We start from the raw sequence: 17,325 nt of genomic DNA on the forward strand, positions 1-17,325 counted from the left end.
CTTCTAATTAGTTCATTTCGTCTAATAGATCATTAATGTTTACCATTTGTAACTTCTTGAGTAGATTTGAAAGATTTATTCATAGATATAAGTGTGTTTTAGGTGTTTTTGGTTCATTTGTAATGATTGATATTTAAGATATTTTTAGTCATGTCATCATAGATTTTATTTTCATAGAACCTACAGAAAAAAATTCAATCCAAATGACTGACAGCTTAAACCCCAAAAAGACCACATCATTGGATCTACATATGATCCAGAGCCCCACTCGCTCCCCCAACCAAACTTAGCCCAAAAAAAACAAAAAAAGAAAAAGTAATCAACGAACTTTCCTACATTCTCATATTATATTTGACGTAAACATTTAAATAAATTGTAAAGGTATATAAAACTTCTATTCTATATAATAAATAGGCAAAACTAAGAACTTATGTGTATCATATGCATAACACTATGGTCGTCATAATACAGATAGATAAGAAGAAGTTAGTCTATAAGGATATGTGCAAATAAAAAATTAAAATATAACATTTTTAAAAAATGGGTTATGTTTCCAAATTCAAATCATTAACTCAAATGATATGAAGAGAATTCAATTTAGGTTTAAGCTCTAAACCTTGTCGATTAAGAAAAACAACTATTGTGGAGGTTGCGGATTTAGCTCAAATATCGAGTTGAGATCAGTAAATATAATACTTACTCCTTTTGGAAGGTGCTGGCTTGAACCTTCTCATATGCAGTGACACGCGAGATTTTTAAATTGATATGTATTAGACAGATATTATTCCTAGTTTATCAATCAACAACTTGCACAGATCATGGAGAATAATAGCAGCTCTTCTAGGTACATTGTGATTTTTTAGCAAAGCAAGATTAGATGACCAACTAACAATTATTCTCTCTTCATGGCAGCTTATTACCCTCAGCGTGTGTTTCTTCCTTTGTACACTACACAGGGTGTCTCTCTCTCCTTCGATTGATATCCTCCTCCCTCAATTTATATGTCTATGGGTTTTTTAGGAAATGAGAAAAAGGGAAAAACTAGTTCAAGTTTGGGGGAGGTTGCAAACCTCAAGCCCAATAGACGACAACAAATTCTTGCCTCCCACATGAAATGTAGTTCATTTGGATGGAAAGAATGATGACAGAGAAAACATGAAATGTTTGTGATTCATCATCAACTACAGACAGAGATCACCATTAATGAAACTATTGTTTATTATGATTTATAAAGGAACAAAGGAATGACGATGGAGTGTCAACACGATGATAATGTTTTCGAAAGCAGAGCAGGAGATGCAGGCAACTGTATAGTTCCTGGTTTTACCTGCGATTATAATATGAATACCCCACCTCTTCCTCCTCCTCCGTTCTCAGTAGGTAGAACCTCAGTTCATTTGGGGGCAAAGAAGTACTGAAAATCGACAAGTGGCAGGAAGCAGTTTGATGGCAGACAGGTAGTAAAAGAAGAGTAACCTTCATCTCTACATTCCTCCCTCCCTCTTCCCTTATTCTTTATTATTATTTTCTTTTAGTGTGGTATAGATTATTATGTTCCTTTTATGTACCTAGGGTTTTGTTCATTTTCGATAAACTTTGGGTAGTGTTAGAAGAAGAGAGTATTAGTTTAGTCCCACATTGCTTGTGAAACTAACTTGTAACTAATCCATCTCTATAAATAAGTATAGAGTGAGAAGATAACTCTTCAATAATCTCTTTTCTCTCCAAACTTTAACATGGTATCAGAGCCTCCTAAACCCTAACCCTAATTCCCGCCGCCACTTATTCTAACCCTAACCCTAATTCCTAAATCCTTGCCGCCACCTCTCCTCTCTCGAAACCCTAGCCGCCAAAAATCAAATCTGTCGCTGCCTGCTTCGTCCACCTTCGCCGCCACTTGTTTTGTTCGTTGCTACTTGCTTCCTTGACAACTTGGATATCTTATCTTACTCGGTGTTTCCTCGAATTCAAACTTAAATTTGATCATGAGAAGAGTGTTTATCTTACCTTGCTAAAATATTCACTTCAATTCTTATTTCCACAATCAAAACATCAACGTCAAATCTCCTTCACGTCCGACTCAAATCGTTGAATCGGTGGTCCACTGAGGAAACTCCAAATCCAGATCCACTTCACCGATCCGATCTTCATCGATAACTCCCGCTCGTCGTCGATAATCGCCGCTGACATGTTCCTTTGTTTTCAGATCTGACTTAGATCTGTGAATTGTTCTCCAAAAAACAAAAAAAAATCGGGTTCTTGAATTTTAACCTTCGGGTTTCATGTCAACCTTCGGACTCTTGCATTTTAACCTTCGGGTTCTTGTATGATTTCGGGTTCTTGCAATGTTAACCTTCGGGTTCTTGGACTTGTTCAACTTGTGGAGGGTATCGTCTTGATCTCTACTCGTCTATTTCATGATGGTCAGATCTGAGGAACTCAAGAATTCTGAGTTAACGCTCCAGACGAAAATTTCAGAGATATTTTCTGGTAGAATCACTAAACGAAAACTTAATGGAATTAACTATTTTCAGTGGAAGTGTGTTACTAAAATCTACGTGACAGGCCGAGGCAAAACTGGTCATTTCTTGACGGACTCTACTACTCCGATACCAGAGTATTGGACATTAAATGATAATTTCATCTTATATCAGATCTTAATACTTTGGATCCTAAAATTCAGGATTTAGTCCTTCATTATATGACGGTGAAGAAACTTTGGTGTTTCTTACAAGATCTCTATGAGGGTAGCAGTAATATTAATCGAGCATATGAAGTTATTCAAGAGTTGTTTCGTAAGAAACATGATGGTAAACCCATGGATGATCATTATGGTGAGTTCAATCATGTGGCTGAGGAACTTCGTCAGATTTTTCCTATTACTAGGGATATAAAACAGATGCAAAACCAATGGAACAAACTTATGGAGTTATGGTACTAACCTACTTGGGTATCCTAGATTGCATTTACTTGTCTGCTCGACCACAAATCATGGGGAGTTTCACCATTGGTTCTCTGGATGAGACTTATCACTTTTCGAAGAACGTTATCCCTGCACAACCACTGACATCCACCGTGGATCGTTCTGCGATTGCCACTTAGAGTTGACAGTCTTATGGACAAGAGGGTCATATTGGTGGTCCTAGAAGAGGTAGAGACAACTTTGAAGGGAGAGGAGGTTACCACACTAATCGTTCTAGGGGTCAAGGTGATCAACGAGGTGGCTATGGAGGTCCATCTCAAGGTAGACATACTAATGACGATGACTCGGTGAAGACTTGTAACTACTGTCACCAATCATGACATCTCAAATATAATTGTCCTGAATTAAAATAGAAGAAGGCCAAGGGTGCTTACATGGCCGCTCAGGACAACTTCACATCATCTGATAGTAAAAATCAACTACATTCAGTCTTTCAGGATGCGAAGCTGCAGCGTTAATTTTAGCAATTTTAATTATTCCAGCAGTACCAAAGTTCTCAACCATCATCCTCCTCTTTCTCCACTACTCTCAAACGTGCAGGTACCTCTTTATCTTTACTTATATCGTCTTCGTCTCATACTTGGATTATAAATACATGTGTCACTGATCATATGACTGGGAATCAATGTATCATGTCCTCTTTCTCTCCTACATCTAATTCAGTTATATTAACTGATGATTCACGTACACCTGTTCAGAGTGTCGGCAACACCAATCCTACACCTAGTCTCCCCCTTTCCTCCATATTCTATCTTTCTAATTTTTCCTATAATCTTTTATCTGTTAGTAAGATTACTAAATTACTAACTGTACTGTGACATTCTTCCCCACACATTGTGCTTTCAGGATCTGGTCACGAGAAAAACGATTGGGATAGGACATGAGCAGAACGGTCAATATAAACTGGACTTGGACGCTAATCATTTAGCTTGTATTGAAAACTCATTAGCTCTTCAATATCATTGTCAGCTAGGGCATCCCTCTCTCTCTGTTCTCAAGCTTCTAAATCCCCAATTTAAATTTCTTTTCTTTTTAGAGTGTGAGTTGTGTCGACTTGGCAAACACCATCGTGTATCTTATCCTAATTGAGTCAATAAGAGGGCTGCAAAGCCATTTGATCTTGTTCATTCTGATGTTCGAGGGTCATATGCCCAATAACTTCTAAATTGAGATTTTGATACTTAGTCAGTTTTGTGGATGATCACTCTCGTGTTACTTGGATTTATCTTTTCAAGTCTAAGTCTGAAGTCTTTTCTTCATTTAAACTCTTTTATTCTGAAATAGTCAATCAATTCAAAACTTCGATAAAAAAATTTCGATCTGATAATGCAAAAGAATATTTAGATGGTAACTTCACTAGTTTTCTTGAACAACATGAAATTCTACATCAGTCTTCTTGTGTACACTCCTCAACAAAATGGAGTTGCAGAACGAAAGAATAGACATCTCCTTGATATTGCTCGAATCTTGTTATTTCATCGTCACGTTCCCAAAAAGTTTTGGAGGGAAGCTATCCTAACAGTATGTTACTTGATTAATCGAATGTCCTCTTCTGTTCTATAAGATAAAATTCATTTTAAAGTTCTATACCCCAACGATGATCTCTTTTCGCTTCCTCTAAAGATTTTTGGCTCTCTGTGCTTTGTTTATAATCACAGCCCAAACAAACAAAAGTTTTGACTCTCGGTCTGTTAAAGGTATTTTTCTTGGCTACTCCCGAAAATATAAAGGTTACAAATATTTATGTCCATCACTCAATCGTCTTGTGTTATCTGTTGATGTAACATTCGTTGAAGACAAACTTGGTTATTCTAGTTCTCTAACGCCATTATCATCGGATGAGTATGACTATTTAATCCTACAAAAATCATTGGTTAATGGTGGTGGTTCATCCACTGACAATACTATTTACGCTACTGGCAAAGATTCCGCTCGGTTTAACAATCCAATTCAAGTTTATTATCGTCGCCCTACTCCTGCTCCTAAGCCAACGTCGGCCTCAACACCACGTCCTCCATCAGAAGAACCAGAATTAGTAAGTGTAAATTTACCCCCTTCTGCGGAAGACCTTATTGTACTTCGAAAATGGACACGAACTTGTACTCAACATCCTATTTCTAACTTTGTCTCTTATGATCGCCTCACTTCCACCTTTTGATCTTTTGTTACTTCCCTCGACTCATATTTGGTTCCCAAGAATGTATCAGAAGTCCTGTCTATTCCAGATTGAAACCAAGTGATGCAAGATGAAATGAGGGCCTTGCGACAGAATGAGACTTGGGATTTTGTCCCACTTCTACCAAGAAAGCGACCCGTCGGCTGCAAGTGGGTGTACACTGTCAAATTGAATCCTGATAGAATTTTAGCACGCCCGAAAGCCCGACTGGTTGCTAAAGACTATTCGCAGGTGTATGGCTTAGATTACTTAGATACTTTCTCTCCAATAGTAAAAATGATATTTGGATTTTTATCTCACTAGCAACGACAAATCATTGGTCACTTCATCAGTTGGACATCAAGAATACATTTCTTAATGGTATTCTAGATGAGGACGTTTACATAGAGCAACCACCTGGTTTTGTTGCTCAGGGGGAGAATGTGAAGGTGTGTAGACTGAAGAAATCACTTTATGGTTTGAAGCAATCTCCGAGAGCCTGGTTTGGACGTTTTGCATCGATTATTCAGGAATTTGGGCTCTATCGTGCACAAAAAGATACTCTATCTTCTGACGATTTTAGAATGAGAAACGAATTCTGCTTGTTGTCTATGTGGATGACATTGTAATTACAGGGGATGATGCTTTTGGTATTGGCAGCCTGAAGAAGCATTTACAGACCCATTTTCAAACCAAAGATCTTGGTTCCCTAAAATACTTCCTAGGCATTGAAGCTATGATGCACGGATACAGATACGAGACAAGGATACGACACGAACACGGATACGGGATACGTCAAAATCCAAAAAAATAGGATACGGGGATACGACAAGGATTTTTTTAAATTATTATTATATATAGAAAATTTTATAAAATAGGAATGGAGGATGGACTTGAGGAGTCAGAGGAAGGAGGAGTCGGTCGGTCGGCGGGATCGGGTCGGAACAACGGAGCGGTCGGCGGGATCGTGTCGAAACAGCGGAGGTGATCGAATCAAACGGGAGTGAGCTAAGAGATTAAGAGAGGATTAGGGTTAGGGTTAGGTTTTTTTTCTTTCGTTTGAGTCAGCTGAGGATCGAATCAAACGGGAGATTTGAGAAATAGAGATGGGTTTTTTAATCGAACAGTTCGGGTTGGATTTTAACAACCAAACCCGCAACCCGCAATTCGAATGAATCGGCCTTCGACGAATCCGATCCGTGTCCGAGCTCTTTTGACCGTGACCGAGCTTAATTTGATCGTTGATCCGTGTCGGACACGGATTGACCGTATCTGACACGTGTCGTGCACGTGTCGCGATGAATCCGTGTCCGATTCGAGTCGGACACGGATTCGTGGCCTCCGGAGGTAAATTCGTGCTTCAGAGCATTGAAGTCGTAAAGTCAACGAAGGATATTCTTCTGTCACAAAGAAAGTACGTCCTGGATATGCTTTCAGAAACTAGAATGTTAAGATGCAGAAGCAGTGATTTTCTAATGGATGTGAACTCAAGACTACTACCAGATCAAGGGGAGCTTCTTGAAGATATTGGACAGTATAGAAAATTGGTGGAGAAACTGAGTTATCTGACGGTGACCAGACCTAACATCACATTCAGAGTTAGTGTTGTAAGTCAGTTCTTGTCTGCACCAAGAACTACTCACTTGGATGCAGTAATAAGAATTTTGAGGTACTTGAAGAAGGCTCCATGAAGAGAAATTCTCTACTCAGATCAAGGACACACCAGAGTTGCAGGCTTCTCTGATGCAGATTGGGCTGGATGTCCTTTTGATAGGAGATCAACTATTGGATATTGTGTCTTTCTCGGAGGAAATCTAGTGTCATGAAAAAGTAAGAAGCAAAGTGTTGTATCTCGATCCAGTGCAGAATCAGAATACAGAGCTATGGTAAATGTGACACTAGAGATTGTTTGGATCAGAGACCTATTGACAGAAATTGGTCTCCTTCCAGAATGTCCCATGGATCTATATGACGACAATAAAGCAGCAATTCATATTGATGAGAATCCTGTGTTTCATGAAAGAACTAAGCACATTGAAGTCGACTGTCATGTAGTCCGCAAGAAGCTCGAGGATAAAATCATCACGATAAAACATGTATCGACAGTAGATCAGTTAGCAGACATTCTTACAAAACCACTTGGTCGAACACGGGTTGACTTTATTTGTGACAAGCTGGGCATGCATGATATATATGCTCTAGCTTGAGGGGACGTGTTAGAAAAAGAGAGTATTAGTTTAATCTCACATCGCTTGTGAGACTAACTTGTAACTAATCCATCTCTATAAATAAAGTATAGAGTGAGGGGTAACTCTCCAATAATCTCTTTTCTCTCAAAACTTTTAAGTAGAAATTGAAAACTTTAAGGAAGCTAAACAACTATATATGCTATCAGCTGATACCAACGAAGTAGGATGTGTACAGGATCTAGCAAGTGAAAATGCAGTGAGGAACTTCCAACACAACACATCAATTTCAGATATTGTTTTTTTAATCGCTGTTTAAGATGAGATCTTGAAGATTGTCAAACATCCTAACTAAAGCAACATTTATGCTTGAAATTGAGTCTTTTTTTGTAACTGAGACTATTTTATGCAGGGCAATACCAAGTCCATGAGAACAGTGAAAAGTGAGCTTTAGGCAAAACTGATTGAAACCTTCACGCTGCCATCTGCTCATGACTACTATAAATAACCCCGGAAAGAGCAGAACTTATACAGTTACAGGTTTTTTTACATTGATGCCTACAAGCTCCTTAAGCAGAAGCCACATTTCTAACTTCTTTCACTGTCTCCTTTTCTTCCCCTGGTTTGAATTTAAATCTGAATTTCAGCTTTACTATTTTACTTTTACTTATAAAAAGAAAATATGAGTGAGGACAATTGTAGTAATAGAGACTGATAGTAGCTTACAGACACTGCTGTTAAGGATTGAAATTTCTTTGTTATTTTATTTATGGTGTGTGCAAGTTTTCCATTTTGCATCCCTCACTATGCGCCATTTGTTTGCAAAAAATCCTCTTTCCCCTGAGAAGAAAACTCTTCATAATGGAACATGATGCTTCACAAATGATGCAGTCACGCAGTAAGGTTCACAGGATAATGCAGTAGCTAAGAATACTCTATCTTCTGACGATTTTAGAATGAGAAACGAATTCTGCTTGTTGTCTATGTGGATGACATTGTAATTACAGGGGATGATGCTTTTGGTATTGGCAGCCTGAAGAAGCATTTACAGACCCATTTTCAAACCAAAGATCTTGGTTCCCTAAAATACTTCCTAGGCATTGAAGCTATGATGCACGGATACAGATACGAGACAAGGATACGACACGAACACGGATACGGGATACGTCAAAATCCAAAAAAATAGGATACGGGGATACGACAAGGATTTTTTTAAATTATTATTATATATAGAAAATTTTATAAAATAGGAATGGAGGATGGACTTGAGGAGTCAGAGGAAGGAGGAGTCGGTCGGTCGGCGGGATCGGGTCGGAACAACGGAGCGGTCGGCGGGATCGTGTCGAAACAGCGGAGGTGATCGAATCAAACGGGAGTGAGCTAAGAGATTAAGAGAGGATTAGGGTTAGGGTTAGGTTTTTTTTCTTTCGTTTGAGTCAGCTGAGGATCGAATCAAACGGGAGATTTGAGAAATAGAGATGGGTTTTTTAATCGAACAGTTCGGGTTGGATTTTAACAACCAAACCCGCAACCCGCAATTCGAATGAATCGGCCTTCGACGAATCCGATCCGTGTCCGAGCTCTTTTGACCGTGACCGAGCTTAATTTGATCGTTGATCCGTGTCGGACACGGATTGACCGTATCTGACACGTGTCGTGCACGTGTCGCGATGAATCCGTGTCCGATTCGAGTCGGACACGGATTCGTGGCCTCCGGAGGTAAATTCGTGCTTCAGAGCATTGAAGTCGTAAAGTCAACGAAGGATATTCTTCTGTCACAAAGAAAGTACGTCCTGGATATGCTTTCAGAAACTAGAATGTTAAGATGCAGAAGCAGTGATTTTCTAATGGATGTGAACTCAAGACTACTACCAGATCAAGGGGAGCTTCTTGAAGATATTGGACAGTATAGAAAATTGGTGGAGAAACTGAGTTATCTGACGGTGACCAGACCTAACATCACATTCAGAGTTAGTGTTGTAAGTCAGTTCTTGTCTGCACCAAGAACTACTCACTTGGATGCAGTAATAAGAATTTTGAGGTACTTGAAGAAGGCTCCATGAAGAGAAATTCTCTACTCAGATCAAGGACACACCAGAGTTGCAGGCTTCTCTGATGCAGATTGGGCTGGATGTCTTTTTGATAGGAGATCAACTATTGGATATTGTGTCTTTCTAGGAGGAAATCTAGTGTAATAAAAAAGTAAGAAGTGTTGTATCTTGATCCAGTGCAGAATCAGAATACAGAGCTATGGCAAATGTGACACTAGAGATGGTTTGGATCAGAGACCTATTGACAGAAATTGGTCTCCCTCCAGAATGTCTCATGGATCTATATGATGACAATAAAGTAGCAATTCACATTGCTGAGAATCCCGTGTTTCATGAGAGAACCAAGCACATTGAAGTCGACTGTCATGTAATCCGCAAGAAGCTCGAGGATAAAATCATCACGACAAAACATGTATCGCCAGTAGATCAGTTGACAGACATTCTTACAAAACTACTTGGTCGAACACGGGTTGACTTTATTTGTGACAAGCTGGGCATGCATGATATATATGCTCTAGCTTGAGGGGACGTGTTAGAAAAAGAGAGTATTAGTTTAATCTCACATCGCTTGTGAGACTAACTTGTAACTAATCCATCTCTATAAATAAAGTATAGAGTGAGGGGTAACTCTCCAATAATCTCTTTTCTCTCAAAACTTTTAAGTAGAAATTGAAAACTTTAAGGAAGCTAAACAACTATATATGCTATCAGCTGATACCAACGAAGTAGGATGTGTACAGGATCTAGCAAGTGAAAATGCAGTGAGGAACTTCCAACACAACACATCAATTTCAGATATTGTTTTTTTAATCGCTGTTTAAGATGAGATCTTGAAGATTGTCAAACATCCTAACTAAAGCAACATTTATGCTTGAAATTGAGTCTTTTTTTGTAACTGAGACTATTTTATGCAGGGCAATACCAAGTCCATGAGAACAGTGAAAAGTGAGCTTTAGGCAAAACTGATTGAAACCTTCACGCTGCCATCTGCTCATGACTACTATAAATAACCCCGGAAAGAGCAGAACTTATACAGTTACAGGTTTTTTTACATTGATGCCTACAAGCTCCTTAAGCAGAAGCCACATTTCTAACTTCTTTCACTGTCTCCTTTTCTTCCCCTGGTTTGAATTTAAATCTGAATTTCAGCTTTACTATTTTACTTTTACTTATAAAAAGAAAATATGAGTGAGGACAATTGTAGTAATAGAGACTGATAGTAGCTTACAGACACTGCTGTTAAGGATTGAAATTTCTTTGTTATTTTATTTATGGTGTGTGCAAGTTTTCCATTTTGCATCCCTCACTATGCGCCATTTGTTTGCAAAAAATCCTCTTTCCCCTGAGAAGAAAACTCTTCATAATGGAACATGATGCTTCACAAATGATGCAGTCACGCAGTAAGGTTCACAGGATAATGCAGTAGCTAACCCACCCCCCCCCCCCCCCAAAACCCGCCCCCCCCCCCCCCCCCCCCCCCCCCCCCCCCCAAAAAAAAAAAAAAAAAAATTAATAATAATAATAATAATGCCCCACACAAAGACACATGTACTAGTCATCATTAAAACAACCAGTCCCCAAGAAGTATAACCTCAAAAATATAATAAACCTCCCCATGAAGAAAAGATATCCAACATACTAAAACATTTAGAATATGTCATCACGGACTATCAATAGGTCAGCTATTTGCTCCATGTGGATTAGGAACAATTGCAGTAATTTTAAAAAAGAAAAAGAAGTGTACATTAGCTATAAAATCAAAGTGTGTTTTGTGTGTATGAAGATCATTTATAAAAGCAACCCACGGGAATAGTTTTCAAGTAATAAGTGGTGAGTTGTTCTCCAAGCACAGACCATTACAATAAAAGATCAGCTATCCACTCTATTGGAGTAATTGTAGCAATTTTCAAAGGAAAAAAATAATATTAGCCATATAAGTGTGTGTGTGCATGCACGCATGCATATATAATTCTTTTGTAAAGATATGTATTTATATCATCATTTTGTAAAAGCAAGTCAATGAGCATAGTTTTTCTTTTCCAATCACCAGACTATTAAAACAATTACCAGCATATGAATTGAGTAACTGGAATAACTATTATGGGAATTATTTGAAGAACAAATTAGTCAAGGACCAGAAATGTAAATACGCAGACTAGTCATAGAATAAAAATAAAATTTGGTGTTCAAGTGAAATTTCAGCTCCATACCATGGATACCATGAGTGTGATCATCCAGCTCAGATTCCAAAGTAGAAACAAGCATGCCCTTATGAGATGTTGTGGAAGATGTTGTGGAAAGAGAGCGTTCATGTGATGCCTCCCCATTATTTGGACTTCCAGCAGGTTCACGCTCAGTTTGCAGGTCTTGAAAGCTAGCATGATCATGTGGCGACTCTAAAGTAAAAACAGAGGAGCTATTCATTGCAGTATCAGAGATATCACTTCGAAAAGTAGGACCATTTAGCACAGTTTCTTCTGAAATGACAAAAGAATTTGGAATGTTTTTGGGCTCTTCTATATCCCGTGTTTCGTCCTTTCTCCAAGGACCTTCATTGTCGTTTATGCATGAAGGACAATCTTCATCCTTTAGAGCTTCTTCTGAACTTCCATAATGATGCATTTCCATGTAACCCAACAACTGGGAATCTGACGAGTCTTTTGCAGGAAAACAATCGCCATTAATATGAGCATCACTATCAACAAGATCTCCCTCGCTAGATGATAAATGTGTAGCATGGATGTCCGTGAGATCTGAAGAGCTGTCAATCTCCCCAGTGACTAAACCTGATCCTTGTAAAGCCTTCTTTTCCATCCCCTCTGTGGAACCACTTAATCTCCCTTCAGTGTAATCTTTTGAAGGAACTGATGATTCGTATGCATTGATTTTAATATCAGAATATGAACCGCTGCATTGAGATTTTGCATCTGCATTTGTATCGCTTCTCACACTGTCCACTTCGCTTTTCCCACCGCTTATTTGGCCTTGAATGCAAACACCCATTTGTCTGGATGATCCCAAATCTACAGAGGAAGAAGCTGAAACACTGTCCTGAGAAATGCTGCATTTCATGAAACTTGTGTTATCTCTTAGATAAGAAGGCTCAGCACAGTGTATATTTGTTGCAGAGAAATCCCTTGATCGCACAACAGGCCACTTGCTGCTGCTCGACTGCTGCAGCAGTACAGATATTCCTGTGCCTTCAGGGTTTTCAATCATATGACTAGGAAGTGAAGTGGGTTCTGTCTGTCCAAACTTATTTCCATACTTAGAATGGGCAGGATCTGCACCTTCTTTGCTCTCTAATTGCTGTTCAGAAATGTGTGGTGTTAATTGATCCATCACCAATTGAACAGGACAACTGTTTTTAGGGACTTCCTCACTGATATTTCCATGTTGACCTACTATACTGTCGTCTTTTCTCCTTTCATTCAATTCAGGAATACCAACACTAAGCTGCACTTCATTCACTGGTATATCCATTTCAGCGTTAACTTCCAATTCTACAGTTTGATTCTGAGTTGCACTTGGATTTAATGAAGGTTCTACAGCAAAGATCCCATCTTTGTTCGTACATTCTTGACAAAGTTCTGTTTCTCCATCCACTCCCAGAAGATGGAACCTTTTTCGACATCTAGAACAAATTGCCATAATTTCACAACCATCAACCACAGATGAATTGCCAGTGCCATATGCAGCTTCAGTAGCAAGTGGGCTTGTAACACCACTAGAGGTAACCACTGAACGTTCAGATTCACGTGTATCAATTTTGTTTGAAATATCTGCATCAAAACCAACAGTGTGCAATTCTTGAACAGTGTCTTCGGTCACATCATCTACCTTGTCAAAGATAAAAACTTCTTCTTGGGTGTCAGGGTCATGTGTTCTTTCCCATTCTACAGTAAGCTCATTCTGATCATGCTCACTACCCTCCATATCAGGTGCAATACTGGCACCTTGGTCAGAGCTCGCACTAGTGCTAGTTGTGAGTGAAGAATTTCTAGAGAACATTGGCCTGTATGTATTATTTGATTTTCCACCATAAAATGTGGTTGAAGGAACACTTGACATAAGTGGCCTGAACATGTTTTGAGGAGTCTTACGCTGATCCTGGAGAAACATAAAGCACAAACATGACACGAAAATGAGAGCTCAAGACAACTTAAATTAGATCAACTTCTTTCATAAAAGCCAAAGAAAAAAAAACCTATTCATTTTATGCTCCTAGAGAAAAAGTCCCTTGATTAAAAAACTGAGGTATAAGAATAGGACAAAATATGAAGTTAAACCAAATTGTGCTGACATAAAAAACAACTGATATAACTAAAAACAAAATTTCATGCACTAGTTTGAACATTTGACTCTCATGACCAACCACTACAAAGAAATAAATTAGAAATATGTACAAATATAATTCAGGCATTTGTAGAATGTACATGTGCAGCTAATAACATATGAAGCTAATAAAGACCTGGAAGATATATTTGGCAGATATTAAGTACAGCTGACCCTACCATCTGTCGAACCAAAGACTCGAATGATCTTTTGGGCACTGAATATGAAGGTGAATTTCTGGATGGTTTCTTGGAGAATGCCACAGGCCTGCTATTTATTGACAGTCCATTTCTTCTAGGAGCACTGCTAGGAATTTCGAAAGATTGCAGGGAATCCACATCATCATCACCAGAAGAGACTACAGAACCCTTGCTATATGAGCTGAAGAGATCTCGGTCGTTACTGTGAGATAAGCTGGCACTTTTAGAAGCAGTAGGTGACATAGTATGCCTGCCCTTCCCACTTCTAGGTGTTGGAAACAAACCCCTCATATGCGGTGATGGCCTATCAGACACTGACGTTCGCAGGTTTGGAGGTGCATCAGAGGGGAAATCAGGAATGTTTGATTGCCATCCCCGTAATTTTTGTGAAGCAGAATTTCCACGACTTGCTCTCATGGGAGATGTCCCCCTTCTTCCAGAAGATGATGGCTGCCCACTTGAAATGGTGTCCGTCTTCCTATATGTGGGAGTTGAAGACCTCGGGGTTGGTGTTGTTGGTTTATTTGGAGGAGTGGATGGTCTCCGTGAAGGCGTTCCAGGCCTTAAAACAGGAGATGGGCTAGAGCGAGAAGCTGTAGATGGCCTTGACATTGATTGTCTGGAGGTAGTACTAGATCGAGGGGATGGGCTAAGACGATGTGGACTAGCACTTCCGCGACTAGTCCCACGAGTTCTCTCATTCTGCAGTCGCAGAAAAGACAAAGGCGGCTCTAAATAAATATGAATATGGAAACAATTGCTTTATGATGAGAGGGCAAAAAGCAGGTGTAAGCATCATTACCATGGACAATGATCTTGAAATATTAATGGGTTGACTCCGAGACCTGCCCCTCGGGAGCAGGTTCTGACGTTGAGGCTCGTCATCATCCAAAGATGGAAAAAGCGGGGTATCCGGAGGAGTCAATAACCTGCATCATAAAACAATCAATTTTTGTAACATGTATGGTCAATAGCTACATGCATCATATTATACGCCAAGAAGAAAGAAAAGAATATAAATATTTCCTAATCAATGATTTAAAAACTAGATAAATATATCTCACTGATTAGGCAGTAGTCATAATTTCAGAATTCTTTTGGTGTTTCATAGGCATTTATACAAACTCATGTTCGAGGTCTGCCAAATAAAGTAAGCCAGGCGTCAAACCAAAAATCATGCAAATTTTATCACTCAATCGAGTCACCGAGTTCTCAATATTTTCATAATGCGCTAGTATAAAAAGCAATGAGCCATCTTGTACAGGCAACTTACCAATCATAATCATTTTTATCTCCATCTGCATTCAAAAGATCGCTGCTCTCTCCTCGAGCTGGAATGTTGACACCAAGCCTGAAGTCTGAGAGGTATCTTAATTTTGCTGATACACAACAACAAAAAAAAAGAATAACAACAGCATAGAATTAATTATTGGTAACACCATAAGCTACAAGTTTTAAAAGGATGAATCGAGACATTACAAAGAGAATCATCGAAATCATCAGTCGTGTGGAGCAAGAAGCCCTCTCTTTCCTTATTCTGCATATCGCTGAACAAGGCAAGATCATCATCTTTAGCTTTGAGTGTCAATCCAATCTCGAAACTGCGACCCCTCTTATGGGTGTTCTCCATTCTGCGCTCTCTCCCAGGAGAACACCTCAAAGATGGTGAAGGTGGCATCTTTTACTGAAACCCAACCCCTCTCTCGTAGAGATCCGCCAAATCCTATTTTCTCATTCTTCAAGCTCAAGAATGTCATATGTTGATAAAACCTACAACTGAGACCACAAAGAATTAACTAACAGAAATTATCAAACAAAATAATCTCTCATTTTTCACTTCATTTAGCCTAAACATCAACCTACTTTTCCAAAATCAAGTATAATTGCACGAATTTTCTATCAAAAAAACTTCAACCAAAATTCAACAAATTGAATTTTCTACCATCAAAATTCAGTTACAGTTATCAAAGTTCGAATTACATTTTAGAATATACTACTCACAAAGCCAACTGCAATCAAAAACAGCTTACCATCTGTCATCAAGCTAAAAAGCAAGCTCTCAGCACCCGGATCAAGCTCAATTTCACTAAATTATCTCATAAAATCAGATACACTCAAAATTTACTCACCAGCTCGGCTCTGATCTAGGGTTTCTCAAATCCCTTCAGCAAGAGCTTCAGCTCGAAGATCCGCAACAATTTTGCTCCTTTTTGGGGGGAAATTGAGCTCCAGATCAGGACACTAACTTTTCGAGAAGACTTCAAGACGAAGAATGAGTAGAATCGAATAAAGAAAAGAAATGAGAGATCAGAGACAACCGATCCTCGTTAGGATTTCTCTTTCCACACTGACATTTCCTCGTCCTCAAGCTTTCGTTCTCTCTCACGAGAACTCTGCAAGTGATTTTTTTTTTTTTTTTGAGGTTTTAATATATATAGGTGCCTGTTAATTAGATATTTGCCCTTGGAATTTATTGTATTTATTTAACATTAATTTTGTCAAAGCTCGAACCGGTTTGATTTTGCAAATTGATATTTTTATTCTTCTCTTTTAACATTAATTAGAAGTTTTCATAGTGATGTTCGATATATATGTAGAAAATCTTAAATTTTCTAGATTAAATCAAAATAGATTAGAAATTTTGGATGGGATTACTAATTTTTAGCGTGAAGATTTTTATAAAGTGATCCTTTTTAAATATTGATACTTTTAAAGGCAGTTTACTATTATTTGAATATTTATGATAGTATTAAAAATATATGCTTTCATAAGCATCGGGAGAAGTATTCTATGTTCTCCACTTTAGAGGGGTTGGATCATAAATCTGAGAGAAAAAAGAGGTAGGTGGTTAAGATTTAAACGTTTTTACGCAGAAAGTAATCGTTGGATTGTTTTATTATTCTTTCTTAACTTTGCTTTATGTTCTACTACGTTATAGAAGTGTTTTTTAAAATAAAATTGAGAGAAAAAGTCCAAAGAACTGAGTCAAAATTACTCTTACTATAGAGCAATGGTAAGATAGTTTATCAACAATTAAAAGGATAATAATTTACATATGATATAGAAAATCATAAAAGATACTTCTGACAGCTGACCAAAAAAATAAAGATAATCAGATATATTAAAAAAATAAAGTTTAATGATAAAGTGTTGAATCATAGAAGCTTTACTGTGAGAAACAAAGTTAAAAAATAAGCAAGACCATACTAAGATAACAAATACTAATAGAGAGAGAAGGAAAAAGAAAAGAAATTATATAGAGCAAAAATTTCTAACTATAATTATGAGAAAATAAAATATTTTTTGTTTTAATTATTGTTATTAATTGAAGGGACTAATATCAAGTAAATTTTATATTATAAGGAAAAATGACATTACAAGGAAACAATATGCAAATAAGAGATTTATTAAAGGT

The 17,325-nt window shown here is 38.1% G+C and overlaps 1 protein-coding gene across 1 annotated transcript in view; it reads right to left on the bottom strand.

Annotated features, from left to right (window-relative positions):
- LOC109823821 overlaps positions 1 to 16,302 on the bottom strand; it is a 25,808-nt gene extending 9,506 nt beyond the window's left edge. Inside the window, exons 1-6 of the mRNA XM_020390214.1 lie at positions 16,040 to 16,302; positions 15,390 to 15,686; positions 15,184 to 15,289; positions 14,713 to 14,839; positions 13,890 to 14,612; positions 11,586 to 13,485 (exon numbers count right to left, since the gene is read on the bottom strand). Of these exons, the coding sequence (XP_020245803.1) occupies positions 11,586 to 13,485; positions 13,890 to 14,612; positions 14,713 to 14,839; positions 15,184 to 15,289; positions 15,390 to 15,588 (3,055 nt within the window). The 5' untranslated portion in view covers positions 15,589 to 15,686; positions 16,040 to 16,302. The remainder of the gene's footprint in view (positions 1 to 11,585; positions 13,486 to 13,889; positions 14,613 to 14,712; positions 14,840 to 15,183; positions 15,290 to 15,389; positions 15,687 to 16,039) is intronic.

The sequence above is a fragment of the Asparagus officinalis genome, chromosome 9 (assembly GCF_001876935.1).
Source record: "Asparagus officinalis chromosome 9, Aspof.V1, whole genome shotgun sequence".
Taxonomy (NCBI): domain Eukaryota; kingdom Viridiplantae; phylum Streptophyta; class Magnoliopsida; order Asparagales; family Asparagaceae; genus Asparagus; species Asparagus officinalis.